This window comes from Schistocerca nitens, chromosome 1, assembly GCF_023898315.1.
Source record: "Schistocerca nitens isolate TAMUIC-IGC-003100 chromosome 1, iqSchNite1.1, whole genome shotgun sequence".
In the NCBI taxonomy this organism is placed as follows: Eukaryota; Metazoa; Arthropoda; class Insecta; order Orthoptera; family Acrididae; genus Schistocerca; species Schistocerca nitens.
This window is the reverse complement of record NC_064614.1, coordinates 48739985-48767297: the sequence shown is the minus strand read 5'-3', so window position 1 is coordinate 48767297 and position 27313 is coordinate 48739985. Positions and strand designations below refer to the sequence as shown.

General features: G+C 40.3%; 1 protein-coding gene across 1 annotated transcript in view; it reads right to left on the bottom strand.

The window, feature by feature from the left end:
* Positions 1 to 27313, bottom strand: part of LOC126234528 (lachesin-like) — a 344777-nt gene that overhangs the window by 204221 nt on the left and 113243 nt on the right. The window contains exon 2 of the mRNA XM_049943226.1: positions 16956 to 17163. Within this exon, the coding sequence (XP_049799183.1) occupies positions 16956 to 17163 (208 nt within the window). The remainder of the gene's footprint in view (positions 1 to 16955; positions 17164 to 27313) is intronic.

The window sequence follows — 27313 nt, the reverse complement described above, 5'->3', positions numbered from 1 at the left end:
TATACACTCCAGTAAAGAATAGAGTGAGTGTACTCCACACTGTACAGAGAAAAAATTGTTTCAAGGCTGTTACTCGACTATTGGAGTAACACGTGTTCTTGATATATACATTGACCCGTACAGAAAAAAAGACTACTAACGTGATTTTATTCCGTAGTGAAAAGAGCGAATGAAAAACCGTGTAATTACGCGCGACTGTAAAGAGGTCAAATTCTTAAAAGAAAGACCCCCGCAGGAAGCTAGAGGAGAGCCGAATAATAAATTACCTAATTCCGTTTGCTGTAGCACCCTGATTTTTCAGAGCCATCGAAGCGCCCGGCAAGAGCAAAACAGTGGTGCTTCCCAGCCATTCATTCGCGGGGCAATTTGCGAATGGCCTGGGCAGCGTGAATACAGAGCAGACCGGCCAACAGCCGGGTATTGTTAGTCGGTTGCTTGTAAAACAGCACAGATGCTGCATGTAGAATACGCCTTTTGATGATACTATCGCTTGGAAAAACCTCTCGTTCAAATGCTCGATCCCAACAATGCAAAGGCTGATTTTCTGTAAACTAACTTCGACGTACAGAAAGGGTGATGTACTAATTACACTTTAATAGGTGGTATTTGAAATAAATTGCAAATGAAATGAGATGCATTCGGCCATACCAAAGTTGCCTATATACAAGATTATTTTCTGTTATCTAAACAGAAGTAGTGCCGAAAGTGAAAGCACGTATGTGGACTGTCAACATCTCAAAGCATGGGTGACATGAAAGTCAACGATAGCAGAAAAAAAACTCAAGTTATCTGTTCTGCCGCACCGACGATCATCAGTTAGCAGCCAATTTCGGATAAGATTTCTGTATGAAGTTACCGTGGTGAATTGTCACAGACTTATTTCACTGTCTAAGGACAAACTATTTCAAATGCCACACATACAAAGAAAATATTCTAAAGTCTCGTAAAAAATTAGTTAGAAAATTTGAAACCACACATATCACAACTACTCTCAGATCTACCTCTAATGACTTTAAACCCTAGTCTTCCTTTTATAGTCTTGGCAGAGTTAACGGATAAACGGGAAATACTCACGCGCCGCTTCAACAGTGACCTTGAATATAAAATTGAGGTAATAATAGCGTAGACAGAAGCTTGTGATTCACCATATTTCCAACGCACAAATCTCTAAAATGATGTTTTTAGTCTTGAGCGGATTGTGCGCTGATATGAAACTTCCTGGCAGATTAAAACGGTGTGCCGGACAAAAAAATATTCAAATGTGTGTGAAATCTTATGGGACTTAACTGCTAAGGTCATCAGTCCCTAAGCTTACACACTACGTAACCTAAATTATCCTAAGGACAAACACACATGTCCATGCCCGACGGAGGACTCGAACCTCCGCCGGGATGAGCTGCACAGTCCCTGACTGCAGCGCCCAAGACCGCTCTGCTAATCCCGCGCGGCGTGCCGGACAGAGACGCAAAGTGCAGTAAGCACTTCAAAGAACACGATATATTTTCTTTGCAACTTTTCGTCATGTTCCAGTTTTAAACAGTCACCGTTTATCGCCTGTGTTTTATTGTCATGGTGCCTCCTAATTAAGCTTTTAACTTTTCTGTAGGCTGCAAAGCGGCATATTACGCTGCTGCCAACTCCGCCCCCCTCCCCCTTCCTCTGGGGAGAAATCGAAATCAAATAAAGGAAAAAAAAACACATGTGGTTGCAATGTTCCACGATGTGAGATGGTTGATATCATTTCCGCGTATATTGAGGCTCTTACAAATGTTGACGGAGATCCTCAAAGGTATGCTACTCTGTATCCCGATCTCGTAAAAAATTAGTTAGAAAATTTGAAACCACACATATCACAACTACTCTCAGATCTACCTCTAATGACTTTAAACCCTAGTCTTCCTTTTATAGTCTTGGCAGAGTTAACGGATAAACGGGAAATACTCACGCGCCGCTTCAACAGTGACCTTGAATATAAAATTGAGGTAATAATAGCGTAGACAGCGTAGACTGGAACAGTAAGGGTTAAACGTAGAGGAAGAGTCCGACCGCGACCTGTGAGATACGAAAATAACACAGTGAATGTTTTTTTAGCTGTGGTTGCTGCAAATCCTCACATTAGTTCCCGGAAAACTGCACGAGGTTCAGGAATTTGGCAAAAAGGTGTTCTACGTATACGGTATGCACACAAACGGCATCCATTTCATTTATCGCTGCATCGAGAACTGTATGGTGACGATTTTCAGAGTCTCCTGAATTTCTGCAACTAGATGCAGGAACAACTGTCAGTCGATGATAATTTCATTTCACTGACACTTTTCTCTGATGAATCAAATTTTACGAATCTTGGGCATGTGAATCGACATAATATGTGTCGTTGGTCAGAGGAGAGTGCGCGTTGGGTAAGGAAAGTTAAGCATCAGCGCCCAAGGAGTGTCATATACATGATGGATGCCCAGTGCATTATTCACGACTAGCTCGAGAAGTTTTGAATCGAGACTATCCGGGTCGATGAATTAGACGAGGGGGTCCTCAAACGTGGTCCACAGTTTCTCCCGATTTGACTGCCTCCGATTTTTTCATGTGGTGATGGCTAAAAGAGAGAGTTTACATGGATGTACCAGCAACCCCCGAAGATATGCGACAGCGAATTCACAATGAATGTGCAAATATTAGCGCAGCGGCTCTAATATATTTCGGGTTGTCATTCAGACACAGAATTGCAATGTGCGTTAGAAACAACGAACAACATTTCGAACATTTGCTGCACTGAAACACTTGTGAGAGGCAAAGAGACTCACAGTAATCTAGCACCCGGAGATAGTGAGAGACAAAGGGACTCACGAAAATAGAGCACCCCGAAGGGAACACATTACTACTATGTCCACGACGTCGTTCCTGGGTAACGCTAAATATACTCTAAGAATGCAATGCGGGAGGGTAGACGGCGTCACATGATAAATTTTCCCAAATATCAAATAATGTACTTTGATTTTCCTAATGGGATATGTATTTATGTGAGAAATTACCGTTTTGCAATAACTGTCCTTCGATATTCATGTGAGCCGATTACAGAGCCATCTATCATGAAACTAAAGAAATGTTTCGTACAAAAGTTACAAATTTGTAATGGAGAATCCAAATCTGCAATAAAAAATAAGGGTTCCTGTTTAAGATTTCATAGTCATCCCCCCCCCCCGTCTCGTCCGGTGAGGTGGTAAGGTCTTAAGGAACCAAACTGCTGAGGTCATCGGTCCCTAATATTACACGCTACTTAATCTAACTTAAACTAACATACGCTATGGACAACACACACACACACATACACACACACACACACACACACACACACACACACACACACACACACACACACACATGCCCGAAGGAGGAGTCGAATGTCGGACGGGGGGAGCCGTACGAACCGTGAAAAGGCGCCATAGACCGCTTGGATACCCCGCGTAGCCCCAGCTGTCCAATTCCATTGCTAGCATCCGACGTATCAGATCATTTAATCAAGCGCTGTTTATTTTACATTGCGAACTCTCTAGTTAAAAACGTTCTCACAGAAAAGATGTGTATGATGTTACCGTGTAGTTATATGAGACCTGAAGATGGCAAAATGAACTGCCGAATCTGGTAGCGTTCGGAATGAAATAACCTGAAGCATACGGCTGTTGGTAAGGTTCGTTGAATTGAGAAGTACGTACAAACTGATGTCCGTTCATGTCCATTGCGCATTCAGACGGACTTGGGCAATTCCAGCAGCGTAATGCGTCACCTCACTCGTCCAGAATTGCTACATAGTGGCTCCAGGAACACTCTTATGAGTTTAAACTCCTCCGCTGGCCACTAAAACCCGCATACATGAACATTATTGAGCATATCTGGGATAACTTTGCAACGTGCTGTCCAGAAAAGGTGTCACCCCTCGTACTCTTACGGATTGATGGATAGCCCTGCATGTTTCATGGTATCAGTTCCTTCCAGCAACACATAAGAAATTAGCCGAGACGACGCCACGTCATGTTGTGGTACTTCTGCGTGCTTGAGGGTGCTCTACAAAATATTACGCAGGTATACCAGTTTCTCTAGCTCTTCAGTGTATATATTACTTGCTGACGTCACTGGTGCCTACGACTTCGCCATATATGGGCAAACGTTGGCTCGGTGTTCGATTCTATCTCGAGATTGCTGGATCACACGCCGCACAGAGCTGCAGACCATCGTCCCTACTTAGGGTTATCGGTGATTTTTATGTCAATGACTTCTTTAATTATAGTCACAGAAGCCGTTAGTGCGGGAGCCACGACAGAGTCTTAGTCAGATTTGACCCGGTGACAGTGTTCCAATGCATGCTCAGCTACATCGGATTTCTCGGGGTAGCGTAGGTGATACAAGCTCCCATGCTCCATCCTGTGATATTCTTAAGTCAGAGCACATTTGGAAGGTGTGTTACAGAAATGAGGTTTTCTGAGATCTGCAGAGTCTTTAACTGTTCTCAGAAGTTGTCAGATTTTATTCGGATCGATTTGATTTTGTGTATTTTCTGCAGGCTGCTTATCTTGCCGGTAACGAATTCACAGAACCGCAGAAAAAGCAAGTTTCTTTTCCTGCTTCTCGTAGGTGATCTTATTATGATTGGAACCTAGTATCCCAGTTATGATAGAGACCTGGTGGAGCTGTACAACCATTTCAGAAAATGTTTGTTGGGGAACGATTGCCGTTCGTTAAACTTTCTTCAGGATTACGTAGAGTTTCGTACTGCGTGAAGCAACGCAACACTTCACATACTTCAACAAACGAAATTACTACTTCCAAATCAGTACTGAGATAGCATAAACTGAAGATCTTCTCAGCACTTGGCCTATCCAATGGCTAGTATAGAAAAAACTGACGTAAACAATCCCTGTGGAATTGTGGAACCTTTGCACGACGATATATATATATATATATATATATATATATATATATATATATATATATATAGGGCTATTACAAATGATTGAAGCGATTTCATAAATTCACTGTAGCTCCATTCATTGACATATGGTCACGACACACTACAGATACGTAGAAAAACTCATAAAGCTTTGTTTGGCTGAAGCCGCACTTCAGGATTCTGCCGCCAGAGCGCTCGAGAGCCCAGTGAGACAAAATGGCGACAGGAGCCGAGAAAGCGTATGTCGTGCTTGAAATCCACACACATCAGTCAGTCATAACAGTGCAACGACACTTCAGGACGAAGTTCAACAAAGATCCACCAACTGCTAACTCCATTCGGCGATGGTATGCACAGTTTAAAGCTTCTGGATGCCTCTGTAAGGGGAAATCAACGGGTCGGCCTGCAGTGAGCGAAGAAACGGTTGAACGCGTGCGGGCAAGTTTCACGCGTAGCCCGCGGAAGTCGACGAATAAAGCAAGCATGGAGCTAAACGTACCACAGCCGACGGTTTGGAAAATCTTACGGAAAAGGCTAAAGCAGAAGCCTTACCGTTTACACTTGCTACAAGCCCCGACACCCGATGACAAAGTCAAACGCTTTGAATTTACGGCGCGGTTGCAACAGCTCATGGAAGGGGATGCGTTCAGTGCGAAACTTGTTTTCAGTGATGAAGCAACATTTTTTCTTAATGGTGAAGTGAACAGACACAATGTGCGAATCTGGGCGGTAGAGAATCCTCACGCATTCGTGCAGCAAATTCGCAATTCACCAAAAGTTAACGTGTTTTGTGCAATCTCACGGATTAAAGTGTACGGCCCCTTTTTCTTCTGCGAAAAAAACGTTACAGGACACGTGTATCTGGACATGGTGGAAAATTGGCTCATGCCACAACTGGAGACCGACAGCGCCGACTTCATCTTTCAACAGGATGGTGCTCTACCGCACTTCCATCATGATGTTCGGTATTTCTTAAACAGGAGATTGGAGAACCGATGGATCGGTCGTGGTGGAGATCATGATCAGCAATTCATGTCATGGCCTCCACGCTCTCCCGACTTAACCCCATGCGATTTCTTTCTGTGGGGTTATGTGAAAGATTCAGTGTTTAAACCTCCTCTACCAAGAAACGTGCTAGAACTGCGAGCTCGCATCAACGATGCTTTCGAACTCATTGATGGGGACATGCTGCGCCGAGTGTGGGAGGAACTTGATTATCGGCTTGATGTCTGCCGAATCACTAAAGGGGCACATATCGAACATTTGTGAATGCCTCAAAAAACTATTTGAGTTTTTGTATGTGTGTGCAAAGCATTGTGAAAATATCTCAAATAATAACGTTATTGTAGAGCTGTGAAATCACTTCAATCATTTGTAATAACCCTGTATATATAACACGTTAAGCACTGACTCTTCATATGTCATCTCTGTGATAATGGTCTTGATATTTACCGTGTCAAAATGAGTTGATCACTAACAAGGACTACACAAATTTGTAGTTTGTACAGTTCGTTATAGTTAGCCATCTAATTTAGCTTCATGACAAATTTAAGTTATAAATTATCAGACGTGATTTACGTAATATCTCAGACCGAGTTTGATCACGTCCCTTTTTATTTATTTCGTTGAGCAAGAAAATAGGAATGCTAATTTCTCAATGATAAGTGTAATTTTACGAAAGCGTGCCTTGTTCACATGTCGCTAGTAACTTTGTTGAATTATTTTTGTGCGTTATGCTGTTGAGAGCTGGACGACGATAGGCTGCATCGAAACCCCAGCAACAAGGAAACACCTCTTCCTATCTGGGGGACAGTCACGTGGTTTCCAGCTGATTGTACAATGTTGTTATGTTCGTATTTTACAGCTGTCAGCACACCACTTACGTTGTTAGTGTATTGACTACTTGTGCAGTAGTCAACTGTTATCAGTCTTGTAATACAGTTCGAAGTGGTCAGCGATATCAATGATTTCTGACTTGCTGTGAAATTGCTCCTCCCGATCTCGATATTCTTAAAGACCTTATTTTTACGTGAATATTCTGACTTCTGAAATACAGAAGGAAAAACTTCAATAGCCAAGACCACTAATTATAATTTTACTTTTGATGATCAATTTCGGCAAATCTTAAGTTGTCATCGTCGGATATTCTGAAAATACACAGAAATAAATCGCCATCACATGTGCTTTATATGGTGTCGAGTCGTCATACGTCATTCCAGGGACATGATGCATCACTTTCTTCATGTTCCTGGAATGATGTGTTACGACTTGACACATGTTGTACATATTGATGTACTGAGGTGTAAGATCGATTATGGCAACTTAGCTCTGCCTAAACCGGTCGTCAAAAGTAAATTATAATTAGTGATCTTCGCTCTTCAAGATTTTACTTCTACGTATTTTTCATAGTGCTCTAGAAAGCCTCCATGCTTGACTTATGTCAAGCAGTTGTAAATCTATCGCCCGCAGCTCGTGGTCGTGCGGTAGCGTTCTCGCTTCCCACGCCAGGGTTCCCGGGTTCGATTCCCGGCGGGGTCAGGGATTTTCTCTGCCTCGTGATGGCTGGGTGTTGTGTGCTGTCCTTAGGTTAGTTAGGTTTAAGTAGTTCTAAGTTCTAGGGGACTGATGACCATAGATGTTCAGTCCCATAGTGCTCAGAGCCATTTGAACCATTTGTAAATCTATCTTCCGTTGATACATATCGCCTGGCAACGCAGTTGAAGTTTCCTACACTAAAATATGTTTACTCATTGTTGATCAGTTGTTAACATATATTACAAGGCTGAGGCCTGTTACTAATAGTCCAAGTGACAGTACACAATATCAGCATTCGGTAAAAGTTATGTAAATAGCTGTTAACGTCGAATTTATTCCGAGTACATTTCATTTCTACTAGTGTATATACTGAATGGTCATAAATATGATCGAGACCACAGCTGGGATGATGTCTGCATTCTAGTCAGTCTATCCGGAAGCTCCTCCAATCAATTTCACCCCACACACCTCTTATTGCACACATCACTCTAGGATTTTATGGCTATTTTTTCTCTTTTTTAGTCACTGTTCTTGTCACTGGTTTGATTCTGCCCTCAGAGTCGCCCTTGCCTCCGTCCTCAATCATTTGCTGGGTGTATTCCAATCTCTGTCCTATCATGCTGTCCCTTCTTCTTGTCATTGTTTCCAATAGATTTCTTTTCTCTACGAATCTGCACACTGCCTCCTTATTCCTTTCCTTATCAATCCAACTGATTTTCAACATTGATTTGCAGCACCGCATTTCAAATTCTTTTCTTTTCCTGTTTTCCACAGTCCATGTTTCACTACTATGCAATTCTGTGGTGCAAACGTACATTCACAGAAAATTCTTCGTGAAATGAAGGCCTATGTATGGTACTAGTAGACCTGTCTTGGCCAGAGATGCCCTTTTTGCCAGTGCTAGTCCGTTTTTTATGTCTTCCTTGCTCCGCCCATCATGGGTTGTCTTGCTGCCTAGGTAGCAGAATCCCTTAATCTCGTCTACTTCGTGATCCTCAATTCTGATGATAAGTGTTTTGCTGTTCCCATTGCTGCTACTTGTCACTTCTTTCGTCTTTCTTCATTTACTCTCAGTTCATATTCTTTATTTATTAGACTGTTCATTCCCTTCAACAGATACTGCATCTGTTTATCACTTCCACCGATGATAGCGATGTCATTAGCGAATCTTATTAATGATTTCCTTTCACCTTGAATTATACTTTATTGCCGTAGTTGCTTCTTCGGTGTATAGACTGAACAGAGGGACGAAAGAATACGTCCCTGTCATACACCCTCTTTAATCCGACAATTTCGTTCTTGGTCTTCCGTGCTTACTATTACCTCCTGGCTCCCTATGTTGTGTATTAGCCGTCTCTCCCTATAGTTTGCCCCTATTTTATTCAGAGTTTCCGACATTTTGCACCAGTTGACATTGTCGAACGCTTTTCCAGGTCGAAAAATCATGTGAATGTGCCTCGATATTTCTTTAGTCGTCACCAACGTCAGAACTGCCTGGCTGGTGCATTTATCTTACCTAGTTACAGTCTAGGGAATTGTGTGGATGACATTTTTCCAAAAGTCAGTTGGTATATCGCCAGACTCATACATTCTACGGTTTGTTGCCACTTCTCCCGTTCTGCCTTGCTTGATCTCAAGTGTTCCAAAGGTCTTTTCAATTCTGTTTCTAATAACTGATCCCGTATCTGTTCTATATCGGCTCCTGCTTCTCTACTGTCACATCAGACAAGTTTCCCTCTTCATAGAGACCTTCAAAGTCTTCTTTCCGCCTATTCACTCTCTCCTCTGCATGTAACAGTGGAATTCCCATTGCACTCTTAATGTTACCATCAGTGCCTTTAATTCCGCGAAATGTTGTTTTGACTTTTTTATATGCTGAGTCAGTTCGTCCGATGTTAGTGGCATATAATTTTTATACTCTCAAAGTTTGTCAGTGTCTGTGCTCCCCAGTGTCGTCACTACTAAATAATGCCGCAGGCCGTGGTGGCCGAGCGGTTCTAGGCGCTTCAATTCGGAACCGCGAGACTGCTAAGGTCGCAGGTTCGAATCCTGCCTCGGGCATGGATGTGTGTGCTGTCCTTAGGTTAGTTAGGTTTAAGTTGTTCTAAGTTCTAGGGGACTGATGACCTCAGATGTTAAGTCCCACAAAAAAAAAAATAATAATAATAATAAAGCTGCAACTCCATTGCAACAATGCTTTCCCTGAATCTGCATCAAATAATAACTTGCGATACCGTAGTTACAAATTCTTAATGCCTGTGTGTACTTTACGCCTTAAAGCAGTAGACCAGCTGCATCCAAAGGAATTTACATCAATTGAATACCTTGCCATTCTTTAAGATTTAGATATATATGGAAAAATATTAACTTGATAATGGGCGCACTTTCATTCCCATATGAATAAAGTCTATGAGATATGTGTAATAGAATAGAATGTTTAGAATGCAAGAAATAATCTACCTGAACGTTCGCTCACGTATTTATAATCTGTTACTGCGTTAAATCCGGAAAAAAGATGATTTCTGAGTTTAAGTGTTAGCTAACGGCTGGTTCGAATTATGGTGGTGCAAGAAATTTTCATCGACTTATATTTCACCAGCAGGTGAAAGTGGCGTAATCACACAGTTTTCTTGACAGGTAGTCATCGAACTAAGTTACATATGTCCCTTCTGCGTCCCAATCAATGGAGGTATGTAACACTGTTGATGGTGATTCACCTATTGAACGAAAATGTTCGGTTCAGCAGTATGCGACTAAATAATCACAGTTATGAACACTCGTAGAAAAAACTGCCCAAATGATGTCAACGTGAAGGAGCCGGGAATCAGCGTAATAAATAAGCATATATACTAATATGCAAAGCTTAAGTCGAAATTAATTTTCTCATGATATGACACCGTCTCAGAACATAGCTCCGTGAAACTTGGACCATACATAAGGAGAATTGCTACAGTGTAGTATAGAAAGTGTAAGGTGTCAGGCAAATCCAACACCTTCCATGAAAACCCTGACATGATAAGCAAATCCAGTAGTATGTCACATAGCTCCGAATAAATCGTGACATTAAATTAACCAAAGTAATACGAGTAACGAGTGAGCAAATGGAATACCACAGACTAACACAAGAATGCCTAAATGCATGTCATACCTTCCCACCGTGAGACAGACGCATTTCCGAGTGGAGAAACGAGAACAGAAGCCGAGAGCAGAACCGTGTTAAGCTGGAAGGCCCTACGATAAGGGACAGACACCCACGTCGCCACCTAACCACTAGGACCACCCCCCAGCCCATGTTAAAAGCTAGAGCCCGCCAGAAGAACAGTATAGATCTTACGATAACACAAAAAGGGCTACCCCAGCCTCAAGTTTTAGCGTGAGACTTTTTCGCGTCTCTGTTACGTCAGGACCACCCCCCAGCCCATGTTAAGAGATAGAGCCCTCCAGAAGAACAGTATAGATCTTACGATTACACTAAAAGGACCACACCAGCTGCAAGTTGTAGTGTGAGAGTTTTTCGCGTTTCTGTTACGTTGCAAACTTTAAAAACATTGCCCCACCACGAAAAGTATAACGTTTCTCATTGGATAGACAGAATTTTTGTAGGCGGAGCTTAAGGTTAACATTGAGACCCTGATTGGTCAGATGAAAACACAGACAGATAGTTTTTTTAAACCAACTTCGGTAAATTGTAGTAAGGAGAAGTTAGGTAAAGAGTTGCTTGCGAGACGGCGAGGTGAGCGGAGCTGTGCTATCCGCCGCCCCCTGACGAACACCGACAAGGTAATGAATGCACGTGATGCCGCATAACAGCGCATAAAGCTTCACTCAGAACTGCAGAAGTCTCTTCTGTTACACCCCGTTTTTGCGTAATACTAGTGTCGATCGTCAATTAAGACTCATGGTGTTCAGATTTGCCACTTGAATTAAAAAATCTGAAACGCAATGATTTTTCTGTTATATAGTTATTGAGAAGCCACATCACCCACTGTAATTTACGACAAGTTAGATAAGTAATTAAAGGTAATTGAGGGTCACTGTAGACCATTTTGATAGTTTTCTCTCTTGTGAAACTTAATTTAAACCTAGTTTATATATGTGATATGGCATAGGTCATCCTTCGATCCATTGTAGAACTTGGAAACCCACTCAGGGAATATTCGTTCACATTTTTGTTGAACGCTATTGGTTTTTATCATCCTGTATTAAAACATTTCCTTTTATCAATAGTGCAATTTAGAAACAATGTTTTGTGAGTAGAATAAAATTTCCAATGGTAAACTTAACTGCTTTTTCGACGATATTTTACCAGCTAACCAAAAATAGGAAAGCCTTGAACCCCTTCCACTAAATTTAGTTAGTATTAAGATTCTTTTACAGGGAGTGCAGTGGAGCTGACGCTGAAATCATTAAGTATTTGGCTATATCATCGCTAGTCTCACTGAATTCTTCTGCACTCTACATGTCATGTGTGGTCTGGCGTCTCCTTACCAGCAACAGGTCCCAGGTTCAAACTAGTCAATTCCCTAAAAAACACGCTCAGAACGTCGTTGTGCGAAAGTGGTAGGGAGACACGATATAGAACAAACAGATACCACCTAGAATGTTAGAAAAGTAATTAAAAGAAACACACACTGAGACGAAAAGAAACGACACTTTTATTGAAAGTCACTAATTACACTGAAGCCACTGCGATTCAGAATGGTTCCTTTGTCATTACGATCACTACGGACGGTAATGCAAGTTTCATAACGTGCTACCTTACTGATCACAAAGTTGATAACGAGTTCTTGTAGCAAGGTGTCCCATTTCGCCTTCAGCACTATTGAAAAATGCTGAATAGTCGTTAGTGCGTGTGGATGTGCCGTAAAACGCCTCCCCAGACAATGCCACAAATGTTCGATGTGATTTAAGGTGGGAGAACGGCCTGGACAGTCTCTTTATCGAATATGCTCCTGTTCCAAAATATTCTCCATCTGTGCAGTTTGTTGCTATCGCGCATTGTGATCCATAAAAATGAAGTCAGGACTGAATACACCCTTAAAAGACGCACATGGAAAACCAATACAGTGCCAGAACAACTCTGACTTGTGTTTTCAAAGATTTGGAAACCAGTAAGTCCATGCACCATTATGGATCTACACATCATAACACCTGAACCACCAAAGTGATCAGATCTACGATAACGAACGTATCTACATATGGCCTGATTTAGGAACACGTAATGCACACAGGAGTATTGTCGAACATAATCTGTTTATGGTCCAAGTCTCTTCGAGCTATAGTCCTTGGCAGTGACACATCATACGAAAGTAACTTTCGTCTTTAAGTTTTGCACACCAGTGTAAGTAAATATTCATGCATATAAAGATCGGCCTTGAACCATGATGCTGTAGCTAGGGCCAGAGAATACTGCATCCTATCCTGTAGTTTATTGTCGGCTGGAAAACCGCATTACGTTGGATCACTGAGGTACAGTGGGATTTGGAAGAAACAGGGTCATATAACAGTGTAATCTTACAGGTTGTTTCAAAAATGACCGGTAAATTTGAAACGGTAATAAAAACTAAACGAGCAGCGATAGAAATACACCGTTTGTTGCAATATGCTTGGGACAACAGTACATTTTCAGGCGGACAAACTTTCGAAATTACAGTAGTTACAATTTTCAACAACAGATGGCGCTGCAAGTGATGTGAAATATATAGAAGACAACGCAGTCTGTGGGTGCGCCATTCTGTACGTCGTCTTTCTGCTGTAAGCGTGTGCTGTTCACAACGTGCAAGTGTGCTGTAGACAACATGGTTTATTCCTTAGAACAGAGGATTTTTCTGGTGTTGGAATTACACCGCCTAGAACACAGTGTTGTTGCAACAAGACGAAGTTTTCAACAGCGGTTTAATGTAACCAAAGGACCGAAAAGCGATACAATAAAGGATCTGTTTGAAAAATTTCAACGGACTGGGAACGTGACGGATGAACGTGCTGGAAAGGTAGGGCGACCGCGTACGGCAACCACAGAGGGCAACGCGCAGCTAGTGCAGCAGGTGATCCAACAGCGGCCTCGGGTTTCCGTTCGCCGTGTTGCAGCTGCGGTCCAAATGACGCCAACGTCCACGTATCGTCTCATGCGCCAGAGTTTACACCTCTATCCATACAAAATTCAAACGCGGCAACCCCTCAGCGCCGCTACCATTGCTGCACGAGAGACATTCGCTAACGATATAGTGCACAGGATTGATGACGGCGATATGCATGTGGGCAGCATTTGGTTTACTGACGAAGCTTATTTTTACCTGGACGGCTTCGTCAATAAACAGAACTGGCGCATATGGGGAACCGAAAAGCCCCATGTTGCAGTCCAATCGTCCCTGCATCCTCAAAAAGTACTGGTCTGGGTGGCCATTTCTTCCAAAGGAATCATTGGCCCATTTTTCAGATCCGAAACGATTACTGCATCACGCTATCTGGACATTCTTCGTGAATTTGTGGCGGTACAAACTGCCTTAGACGACACTGCGAACACCTCGTGGTTTATGCAAGATGGTGCCCGGACACATCGCACGGCCGACGTCTTTAATTTCCTGAATGAATATTTCGATGATCGTGTGATTGCTTTGGGCTATCCGAAACATACAGGAGGCGGCGTGGATTGGCCTCCCTATTCGCCAGACATGAACCCCTGTGACTTCTTTCTGTGGGGACACTTGAAAGACCAGGTGTACCGCCAGAATCCAGAAACAATTGAACAGCTGAAGCAGTACATCTCATCTGCATGTGAAGCCATTCCGCCAGACACGTTGTCAAAGGTTTCGGGTAATTTCATTCAGAGACTACGCCATATTATTGCTACGCATGGTGGATATGTGGAAAATACCGTACTATAGAGTTTCCCAGACCGCAGCGCCATCTGTTGTTGAAAATTGTAACTACTGTAATTTCGAAAGTTTGTCTGCCTGAAAATATACTGTTGTCCCAAGCATATTGCAACAAACGGTGTATTTCTATCGCTGCTCGTTTAGTTTTTATTGCCGTTTCAAATATACCGGTCATTTTTGAAACACCCTGTAAATAGAAATTGACACGGCAACAGCTTTACAGCCAGAACAACACGCAGGACGAAAACAACTTAGATAGAGGAGCGAGGAAATTTGCAAAGCGCACAGAGACCAAATAATGAACAAGGCTAAGAATGGGATTTAGCAGATAGGATTGGAAGTGGCATCAATAAAGGATAATTTCGTCTTCTTAACCATCTGATCGCGAATAAAATATTATCCAAGTCACAATTCGGATTTTTGAAGGGTACTGATATTGAGAAGGCTGTCTACACATGCAGTGAGAATGCAATTAATTTATTAGATAATAAATTACAACTACTGTTGTAGCTTATTATCTACCAAAGGCATATGACTGCATAAATCACTATACCTGTTATGTAAATTAGAATAGTGTGGTGTAACAGGAAATGCTGCAGAATCGTTCATATCCTTTACCTCTGACAGAAACCAAGAGGTGTCAATAAGAGAGAGACGTGCATTAACCTGTCAGGCATCATTCGACTGGTAACCAATAACATGCGGTGCCCTCCAAGATTCCGTCTTAGGGACCTTTCATTTTCTTGTGAATATCAGTGACCTTTCATCTGTAACATTACCATACGCCAAGCTTATTTTGTTTGCAGCTGATACAAAAGTTGCAATAAATAGTAAGTATAGCGTTAGAGTGTCTGGCTAATGAAATTTCCATGGAAATTAACAAATGGCTCCTAGCCAATTCTCTGTCGCTAAACCTTCAAAAAACATGCTACATGCAGTTCAGAACTTGTAAAAGATTTACTGCCAGTGTAAGCCTAAAATATGTCGAAAAGCAGATGGGAGACGTTAACAGTGTTAAATTCTTGGGATTACCGCTTGGTACTAAATATAACTGGGAAGAGCATACCGCAGAAATGCTGAGCCGTCTAAATAAATTTTTATTTGCTTTACGATTGTTGTCAGACATAGTTGATACAAAAATGAGAAAGCAATTTACAACACTTACTTTCAATCAATAATAGCGTACGACTAATTTGCTGTGGTAAATAATCAAGGCAAGCTAAAGTTTCGCAAGCCCAAAAAGTACAATGCGAATTATTTGTGGTGTGAACTCAAGATTATACTGCAGCAGAGACTGTTTATGGAAATGGGAATACTAACTACCGCTTCCCAATATATTTATTCCTTAATGAAATTTGACATTAAAATAAATCTTCTTTTTTTAAGCTGACAACCTAATTCATGGAATCAATACCAGAAATAAGAATTACTTTCCCAAAGATTTAAAGTCAGTTACTTTGGTTCAAAAAGGTGTCCACTATTCAGCAGTATACCTCAGTAAAAGGTATATAATGAAGTTCAGTTTGAGAAGAGTCGAAAGAATTTATTGTCGGCCATCTTCTCCTACTCCACTGATTACTTTCTTAATAGAATCGATTGGTGCTGTATGTTACTAATAATGTCACGCAATGTGAATATTTCATACAATCTGACATATGTACATATTTTGTACAGTAATGCTATCATTGTAAGTAAGGGCTTTAGTGTTTTAAATTGCTTTTTATTTTATTTTGTTATTTGATGATGCTTCGTTACACTAACCTAAGAATTATCAGTTTAATATTTGGCGACAAGCTAGCAAGTTTTATTTCAAATGTAAATAGGCTTAAATTTTTTTATCCATTCCACATCGACAAGGACAAATTCACTTGGGATCTGTGGAAGATTTATTGGCATACATGTTCTTATTTTTGTAAGTATATATCGTGAATTCTTATTTTCAAAAATTGTTCAAGTAGCTCTAAGCATTATGGGACTTAACATCTGAGGTCTTCAGTCCCCTAGCCTTACAACTACTTAAACCTAACTAACCTAAGGACATCACACACATCCATGCCCGAGGCAGGATTCGAACCTGAGACTGTAGTAACAGCGCGGTTCCAGACTGAAGCGCCTAGAACCGCTCTGCCACAGCGGCCGGCAATTCTTATTTTATGACGTGTTCTACATCCCACAGGATCTCCTCACTATGGATCAATTGGAACGAAAAGTACATCTAATAGAACACTAGGCGAATTATGTGGATATAGTATGCATCCAGATGCTTTTTTGTACATTGAAGCAATTTATTGTACCATTAACTTCACATGAAGCTATTAGAGAAAGATTAATTGGAACATGTGCAGCAGGACGTTAGAGTCGTGGAGCTGGTGAAAATTATTCGAATTTATTTCCGTCATTTCCGTAATTTCTACCAACACAACTACCCACATTATGAAGAGCTTGGAGTGGCTTCAGCATTAGTTAATGGTACAGTAAATCGCATCATAGTACAAAAAGGGACTGGTTGCATATTATACCCAGTTAAATTGTCAATTTAAATCATAATTGCATTTTCTCATCCACAATTTATGTAGTGTAAGATGCAGAGTGTGCAGCGAACTCACCCACGACCTGTAGGTAGCCGGTCTGGCTGATCATGGGGTTGGTGTTGACTTGGCACATGTAGAAGCCGCGGTCCTCCTGCTGCACATCACTGACGTGCAGCAACCACGTCTTCTGGTTGTCGTGCGACACGCTGAAGCGAGGCACGCGCGCGATGAGCTGCCGGTGGATCGTCAGGATCATCTGCCGGTCGATGTGGATCCACGCCACCTGCGAGCAGGACGCAGAACCCTAGATGTAGAAGCTCTACACTGTAATATAGTGCGTCATGTGGCACAAGAAAAAAAATCCTTCAGCCATGCAAGAGGAAAACAAGACATAAATACATATCATATATTAAACGAACGTAGAGATGTTATATGCTAACGTTGAGCCTTCTTATCCTGTGAACGCTTGATGGTATAGCCACGAGAAGGGCGTTTCGATCATCCAGGTACATTCTCAAATTACACCACTCGACAATACACCGGATTCACTGGTTCTGTGCTCTACAACCAGAACTTTGGCTGCTTCATCCCTTTTGCGCAGGTTGTACGCACACACTCCATTTCCTGTTCGGATACCGTGTACATTCTTCCACTCGCGTCGTGGAAGTTCAGTGCACGTGCGTCCCTGCAGAGGGTCAGTAAGATGTGGCACTTCAGATGACGTACTCGTAGTCCATGTTTTACGCACGTCATTTTCCGTCGAATGGTAAAGTTGCCATCAGTAAGCTGTTGGGCCTGTCGCAGGTGTGGGTTTCTGGAGCGAAGTCTGTTGTCAGCTCGAGGCCATCTTAATGGACGGAAAGCTGAAGATTATTCATTATTTTGGAATATTCTTTGTACCGGGCTTCTTCTTAACAGAGGACGGGCTGTGTGGCTGAGTTTTGGACCCCAGCATAGTGGAGCAGTTCTTATGGACCAGGAGACGATTCTCATAGTTGTACTAGCTGTGTCTATCTTATTTACGTGAAGACTGTTCAACCACATGGGAGAAATCCATTCTGCCGTAGAAGACACTAAAACTAGAACAGAAGTTTGAAGAGAATGTGCTAATGTCTCCTGTTAGTACTGGGGAGCTAAATATATATCTTTCGTGTGTTTATTTTGCAAGAAGGTTTTCCGAGATACTTCCTGAAAGATAGTGTTCTATCAAGTGTCATTTCAACATAATTTGGTGACTCTGGTAGGGAAAAACTGTTTCATTGATACGTACCTCTAGTTTACGATCTGCTGCTCTGTTGTTTAAGTGGAAACTGCTGACTTTGGTTTTAGAAGAACTGACTATGAGTTTCCACCTGACAAACTACATGGTTTGTCTGAAAAGGTCGGCGAATGGATCTCAGAAAATATAGGAAAAAACTGTTACAAACAAAGTACCTATATCGACGTTGAAAGTAATTACCATTAGCTAATACACAATTCCAACAATCAAACGCGAATCAGGGGCTAGACACGGGAAAATGCGACACGTAGTCTATTGGAGAACGTTCGATCTGAATGTACGGAGTCTGTTGCCCACTCGCAGATCTCGTGCTATAAATGCGTGCCTATTTTCTAGTTCGTGTTTCAAGGCTTGGTGCAGTACTATTCACAGTGTTTTCGCAATATTATCGAGCAGTATATTTGCTGAGACAAAACGTTCGCGGTTAGCTAAGTCGGGTGACTTTTGAAACACAGTACAAAGTTCTGCCTGTATTAATCGCTCCGAATAGATGGGCACTTGAATAATAACTTTCCCGTTTGGTCAGCTAGTATCAATAATTTTTCATCACATAATTTTCCTTTCTTCCTTAAGTGTTTCACATACATAAAATCACTGCTTCAGGTGTTTGACACAGGAATGTTGTATGCGCCATGGTGGCTATAATTATGATTTAAATATAATTTAATTTTCTTCTATAACTGTGAACATTTCAGGTTACTCTTTACATTAACTTTTATTGATATCGAATGAAACGACATGCTTACTGTTACCATTCACTTTTTGTGTATATTCATGATCAAGTGGATTTTTTAATGTTTTGGTATGATATATGTGCATTTTGTGTTACGATTCTGGGGTAATTTTTTACTGTTTAATGGAATAACAAAAGCACTATTTCAGAACATAGATTTGTTGAGGTTTTTGAATAAAAATTTAACGTATATCTAATAGTCAAAGCAAAACAAGTGAAATAGAATACCTCCAGTTATAGGGAAGCAGTATACTCACCCCTTATAAAATTCACATCAGTCTTTCCATTATGTGCCAGCCTAGTCCGCTGTAACTAGCTCTGACGTCATAAATATTCCACAATACTTTAAAATGAAGTAAATAACCTGCAACGTTTCTAGCATGTCAGGAGTAATACTAAATCAATATGTGTTGAATATCAGTTCAATAACTTTAACCATTTTCGAAATTTGGATGTTTTTCTGTAAAAATCATTGGTGCAACAGAAAAGAGCTAGAAACTTAAAAATTTATATTTAGATTCCTTTTGCATAATAATTTAGTAGAAACATTATTCTGGATCTCACAAATTAAAATTTTAGTTTAAATTCGTGATTTTCTTGTTTTTGTATTAGAAATTAAGGAAGCAAAATAGATTAAGTAGGCGAATAAATAAAGTTATGATGTTTAAATTTAAGAAGAAAGTAGATCCGCTATAATCATAATATTGTGAGAAGTTTCAACAGAATAATTACAAAACTATAGCTATAGCGTATCTCCAAAGAGCAAGTTCACAGCTGGTCTACTGCGTGTAGTGTAATTAAATTAATTCTCTCGCCCAAAATATTTAACTTAGCCGCATCAGACTTTTATTATGATTACTTACTTGTGTACTGATTGCACAATTAAATTAAAAGCTTCATCGGCCATCAGTAAAGGAAGCAATGATTTATTCAATAACTTAAAGTGGTGCATTACTAGCCCAGTGGCTAGTCGGGAGAGCATATTTGATCAGGCATTCCCTTAGCCGTCCGCACTGCGGCTTTATATTAAGAACGCTGCGCGAGAAAGAAGAAGGCTCCAGTTCTCTCCAGATGCTGATTAGTGCACCACCTGTACCGGGAGTCAAGTCGCGTCAGTATCGAAGATATAAACAGCCTCAGATGCAGTAATAAGTTACTCAGGATACGCGTATCCGTGAAATCGTTTTCTTGTGAAGTGTTAATTTTGGGATGACGTTAATGATCTATCTTTAGTTTGCGTATGTCGTATTTTCACGTGCCGCCGCAGGACAGACATTCTACCTTTATTAGCGTGGCATTTGATGAACCTGATCATCAAATTATGGCGAGCATTCACTTAAACATTTAATTTGAACAGTTATATTTGCATCAGCGCATTAGACTCTGAACTGCTCTGGTAGTTGGATTGTGTGGATTCTTTTTGGTCTGTGACTTTCAGAATATAGTGAACATTTTAGAGAGAATCGTTTTTGATTATGAATCCCAGACAATCTCCTAATTCCTCAGAGCTATACTCTGTAGCTGTAAATGTATTTCTCAGACGAAGTGGGCACTAGGAATTCTAATTACAGGCTTCACATTTTGATAATCACTTTCCAGTTGCCAATATTGTAGTTAGAGAGCGAGTGTTGAGAACGGCAAACAACAGCATAAATATAAAACATTTATTCAATTATTCCACCCGCCGCCCCACACATGTTGCTAATCGGCCGGGAAACAAACTGAGTAAAAGTGAAAGTGACTTTTAAATATTCGGATTCGGAAGTGAAATGCGACACGCAACTGAGCAATGGAACAGTGATAGACAATGTTACGTGTGCATGTGGACGACGCAATTGGATTATCAACGCATCTGGAGTGACGGAGCTGGCGCTGAGTCTAGCTGCACTGCTGGCATCGCGAGAAGTCAGTCTCGCCGCACCACAGTCATCCGTCGGAGCAACCGGAGCCGCTTCTGCTGTTGCGGGCTATGCCCACAACACAGCAGTTGTCGAGGTGCCATCTGCAGTTCAACGCACCGCGTCACATTAGTAATCCTGGTACGCCGCGCCGGCAACGCCATATGTCGTGCAGAAGGAACTAAGTTAAGTGAAAATCTGTTAAAACGTTTACTAACCTGCACTAAAAGACTGTCGGTGATGGAACCGCAAAAAGAAACAGAAGTTAAATCTAAATCACGACCTATGTCTGTTGAGGGAACTGTCAATCCAGACAACGGTTCAAGTGTAAATATGCATGAAAATAGTAGTGTTAAAGCGAAATGTGAAGTATTGCCTCCTGACAGTAGTGTGAAGGGGGCAATGATTCAATAATAGAAACCCCTGTAGTAAAGCAGACATCAGAAATTGTTCATTTATTGGATGATAGTTTATCTGATGAGTTAAAAACGAAACAGTCATCTTTGGTGGTCGAGTTTAAAAAGGGTAAGTTAGATATGACTGATCAATCAGATGTTTCATTTCGTTTTGATGATTCTGGTATTGGAGCTAGCTTTTCGTCATCTGAGTATGATAAAAAGCCAGCTAGTGAGCAACCCAAAGATACTGGGGCTATTGATTTAAATGTAATATTACAAGCAATAGCTGCCAGTAATGCAAAAATGTCAGCCAAAAATTCTAGAATGACAGCTGAGTTAAAATCTGATATAATTGAGGTAAATAACATGATTGTGGCCAGCCAAACCAATTTTAATAAACGGTTTGAGGCAATGGACAATGAATTAGAATCAAATAAAGCTGAATTAGAAACTTCCTTCAAGACTGGCTGCAATAAGTTGAAAGAGGATCTGGACAGTTTAAATTATAAAATTGATTACAACCTTGACGATATTAAGAAAAAGGTTGCTCAACAGTTATCTGAGATGTATAAAACAGTAAAATCCGAAGTTGCTGAGCTTCGCAAAGACTTCCAAATGGAAGATGCGGAGCTGGAGCACAAGATAACAGAAAAGATCGAGTCGGAATCTGAACTGTGCTCACATAGGTTTAAAGATGTTAATATAAAAGTAAACATATGTCAAGCAGAAGTAGACGCAATCAAAACTGATACTACTCATATTGTGCAAAGAGTAGATAATGTTGAAATGAGAGTAGAAAATATTAGTACTAACATTGCTAACATTGAGAGTAAAGTAGCTTCAGTAACTTCTGGTAATGGTAGTGTGCAACAAGTTGTAGCTGCAAACGCCGCTTTTATCGGGTGTCGGCAGGTCTTGCGGTTAGATCCAGATAAAAATATCCACCCGCTAGATTCCTGGAACGATTTTGAAGATGTGATTCCACCGACTTGGTCTGAACGAGAGATAATCTCATTTATTAGAAGCCATTTAGCGGGTGACGCCATGTGTTGGTCAGCTGATGTTATGTTCAAGTGTAAAACATTAGCGGAATTTAAAACAGCTTTCATTAATGAGTATTGGTCTAGCAATAAGCAAAATGAAGTGTTGAGAGAATTTTGGAGTGGAAAACGCTTCAGTGCAGGCAAGGAATCTATTAAAGAGTTTGCCAGGTCATGGATCTCACGTTTGTCACATTTGGTCAAAAAACTAAAACCTGAAATGATAATACTAGGTCTTGAAGCCCAACTGTCATGGTATTGGCAAACTAGATTTATATCTGCCCCTAGAGACAATCTGGATCGTTTCATTGAATATTTGGAACGTGTAGAGCGTGTGGCTGTCAATGAGGAGCAAGCACGCAGTAACAGAAATGCTAATAACACTAGTAGTAATTTTAAGAACGAGCAGAATGGCAATGTAAACATCAGAACAGTAGGTGTTCGCCATCCTAAGAAAGGTAGGAATTGGAGAAATAATTACCAGAACCAACAATGGCATCCAAATGATAGTAATTTTGTTCCTTACAAAAATGTGCAAGTAAACAACAGTGTTGAAAGCAATGCTGTGCCAGTTAACTATAATGCAAATAAAGTTAACAGTAGTAGGCAGAGGCTGGAAAACTAGTTCCCGTCTATGAGGATACTGGCGCTCACCAGGCGGTTGCTTTTCCTAAGCCAGTAATTATAGCAATTAGTATGACAGATCAGAATACTCAAACTGAGGATTCGGATGATGGGCCGGTAGCATCCAATGATACTGAAGAAATATTAAACCACTCACAGTATTTGATAGATACCATGTTAGAGACGCTTTCTAAGTGGAAAGAGAAAGAGAAGGCGCAGCAGTGTAACGGTAGGGAAGAGCTACAAAATACTGAATTGTCAGGTGAAGAAGCAGAAGAAATTCATTCTTATACTTACTATGAGAATGATGTGCTCTTATCTAAAGTGCCTGTGCAGGATATTGATACTGTACTAATAGATTTAGGACGGGAGGTAAGTGAGAATGTAGAGGATAGCTCAAACTATAGTAATTTGGGTCATGTTCAGCAAACTAAATGTAATGAAGTCGTGCGGTGTTTCAATTTAAAATTAATAGACCAACTGGAAAATGCAGCTGAATATGTAAATCAGGAAACCCCTACACACTTTGACCTAAATGTAATGAAGACAGATGTCGATCACTTTAGTTGGAGACAAATCCAAAAGGAACTATTAGATGAGTTTGAGGAACCACCTGTACAACCTAGAATAAGTCACCCTATAACAATAGTGAATATGTTGGGTATCAATGTACGTTGTCTCTTAGACAGTGGAAGTGAGGTGAGTGCGATATCTCAGTCCTTCTTTGATGCATTACCTGGTAAAGACAAGCTTACAGTAATGAGGGTACTACGACTAAGAATAAAAATGGTTCAAATGGCTCTGAGCACTATGGGACTCAACTGCTGTGGTCATAAGTCCCCTAGAACTTAGAACTACTTAAACCTAACTAACCTAAGGACAGCACACAACACCCAGCCATCACGAGGCAGAGAAAATCCCTGACCCCGCCGGGAATCGAACCCGGGAACCCGGGCGTGGGAAGCGAGAACGTTACCGCACGACCACGAGATACGGGCAGACTAAGAATAATTGGTGCTACTGGCAAGGTGTCAAAAACGGTAAAACAAGAAGCTTTGCTGCCCTTTAACATTAATGGTAACTTAATGGATCATCCATGCTTAATTGTAAATAATCTCAGTATTGAGGTTTTAATTGGCATAGATTTCTTGTCAAAATATCAGAGTGTTGTTGACTTTGAAAGAAGCCAGTTCAAAATGGTCTTGCCGATAACCGGAGTAATTACGGTACCTTTTATTGATGAACATGTAGTAACTAAGGATGAAACTTGGGAGCTACCTATACGAGTTCTGAAAAATAGGGGATATTTGGACGAAGGTGTTAATCTTAGTAAAAGTAAGCTAAACACAGAAGAAGAAGCAATTATTTTGGACAAGATAGAAGCTAAATTGCAGGAAATCGATAAAATCAGCTAATCAAAAGGAAGAACTGAGACAGGTTTTAAAAAGGCATGATGCAACTGGTTTTGCCCCTTGCGAATTGATGTTTGGCCAAGAACCGCAAAATGTGATTGCAGAAATGGTAGAATTCCCTATTCTAATGCAAATATCCACAGACGAGAAGAAGTTAAAGGCTAGGGCAAATATAAGAAAAAGAGCATTGGAAAGGAAGAAGCGTCATGACTCAAAAGCTGTACCCACCAGTTTTGAAATAGGTGAGTTAGTCCTTGTCAAAACCAAGGAAAAATAAAAAAAATAAATGCAGAAACAAAGAAATTCATGTTCGTATACCAAGGACCTTTCAGGATCATAGGAAAAGCACATGCCAATGCATATAGGCTGGAGTACCCTAAGAGTAAAAAAGCTATTAGGTCTCAGGAACGTGATCGACCTAAAGAAGTTCATAGGTAGTGAATGCTTTCTGTAGGGAGGAGGTTGTTCTGTAGCCTCTACACAGTGTGGCAGCTGTGCAGTCCCAGCTGTGTGAGATCTTCTTTCCTTTTCAGGTCTCACTCATTCTTCATCTTTCCTATCCACCAAAGTTTCGACCCCTTCTTTGCAATAAAAAAATTTTCCGTCATGGTTATCACGCCATGAGTTCTGTAACCATTCTATCCACCGATTAGTGAAGAAAATACCTAATGTTACAAACCTGACAGTGACATAAACAAAAGAGAAGTATGATGTAATTAAGATACAAAGGTATTTGAGTAACAAGTATGTATAGAACCCTGGTAATATTATAAGAACAAAGTTGTTGTTTTATTGGAAATGGTCCATCAACAGTAATTTAAAAAGATATACAAATTCGTGTACAAGCAGGATCTGAAGTGGCAGTGAAACCCATTGTATGCTGTAGAGCTAACTAATTAATAGTAAAACATATTGCTTAGTGTTACGAAAAATATGCAGACAAGTTGTGAGGATGAACTCACCTTGTGTAGCGAGGAATGGCAGTGTAATAGAATTGAACAGTGTTTGTGGTTGAGGCGTGAAGGACACGTCCTTGAAATATTTATAAGGTTGTAGCTGGCCGTTATTTCGTGTAGTGTGTGACAGGACACACCTACACGTATTGAGGTTATAAGTTGGAGACGTGACTGCGACCATAGGTACCCTTATGTTAGATGAGACAGAGCAGCTCATGGTGTCCTATAGGTTTAAGGAATTTAGCATTACGCTCGTCCATAATTACTTAATGCACTTTAGTGGTAGGTCGAGAGAGACTACCTGTGGTTTCAGCGTCCGATTGAGTGGAAATGGATTGCCACGTGAGCAAACTGATCAGCTGCAATACACTATAGATATGAAATAAATGCGCTATCCTATGTGTTAAAAGTTAATAGAGTGAGTGTTAAATAAGTACATACACTAGCAACATAATTGAGTAATATAATGGCAGACGTGAAACTTTATTTATAGCTCCGCATAAATACACTTCGATGAAGTAAATACATAATTGCAGATGTGGAACTGACACAGCAGCAGAAGACCAATAAGTGGATTTAGTAGTCAAGTAAACGTAGTGTGTTTTGAACACTCAGAACTGTACTATTACCACAGGTTACTCACATGTACAAAGAAGCTGAGAAGACAACTACTAAGCAAATATACTCATACTATCTCTAAGAATAAGGTAATCGAAGATGAGTCAGCTAAGTAAATAAAATAAAAATGCATCAAGAAAGTACCGAGCATTGGTTCAGTGTTCTGGCCCAGAAATAATAAATTGAGCATAAATTTTCTCTAGTACGTGACTAACGGCGTTTTGAGCCTTTTGTTTACCGATTTTATGACAGTTAAGTAACCGCGAGAGTAAAATTGAAAAAGTTCTGTTAACTTTGTTCCAGCAACATATTGAAAGATAAAATGTATATATCCCCATTTCATTGTGACCCACCCTTAGATATTAAGTGAACAGAGTCTGAAGCACTGTTTTTGTTTGTTCTACAGGACAAACCAGATAATGGCAGCCTGGTAGCTGCGTGAAAGCGTGGAGTGACTTGGACACAACTCACAGTGACCCCTCCCCTTTCCCCATGTAATTTAGAGTGGACGTGAAGGACGCACACCATAGCAACTACCCCCTCTACCCTTGTGAATGGAAGTGTAGGAAATTTTCTTTCAGGTTTAGAAAAAACTGCTAAGATATAATTATCTGTTTATGTATCAGGAATAAATTTCTTATTTTCTTTGAATTTGTGTATGTAAAAATGTTTACAGACAATTTAATGGATTTAAGATTTTCATAATTTTACATATTTTGTGTGTTTGTCTGTCTAAAGCAATATGTATGCCAAAGTGTTTCATTGATTTTCCTTAAATTTTGAGTGATAATGTTGCTTAAGAGGCAGTGAACATGCCAGAAATTTAAATAATTGATGTAGGTAATAAGTTTTCTTTTAATATTTTTATATGTTTCCATTTCAATTTTAATTTTCATAGGGAGTTAAGCTGTACTCTTGCTTCCCTTTTTGTAATTAACTTTTTTTCATTTACATTCAAAAAAATGAAGTAGAGGGTGATGTAGGGAAGCAGTATACTCACTCCGTATAAAATTCACATTAGTCTTTCCATTGTGTGCCAGCCTAGTCCGCTGTAACTATCTCTGACGTCATAAATATTGCGCAATACTTTAAAATGAAGTAAATAACCTGCAATGTTTCTAGCATGTCAGGAGTATTACAAAATCAATATGTGTTGAATATCAGTTCAGTAACTTTAACCATTTTCGAAATTTGGATGTTTTTCTGTAAAAATCATTGGCGCAACAGAAAAGAGCTAGAAACCTAAAAATTTATATTTAGATTCCTTTTGCATAATAATTTAGTAGAAACACTATTCTGGATCTCACAAATGAAAATTTTAGTTGAAATTCATGATTTTCTGGTTTTTGTCTTAGAAATTAAGGAAGCAAGATAGATTAAGTAGGCGAATAAATAAAGCTAGGATGTTTAAATTTAAGTAGAAGGGAGATCCGCTATAATCATAAAAATGTGAGAAGTTTCAACATATTAACTAT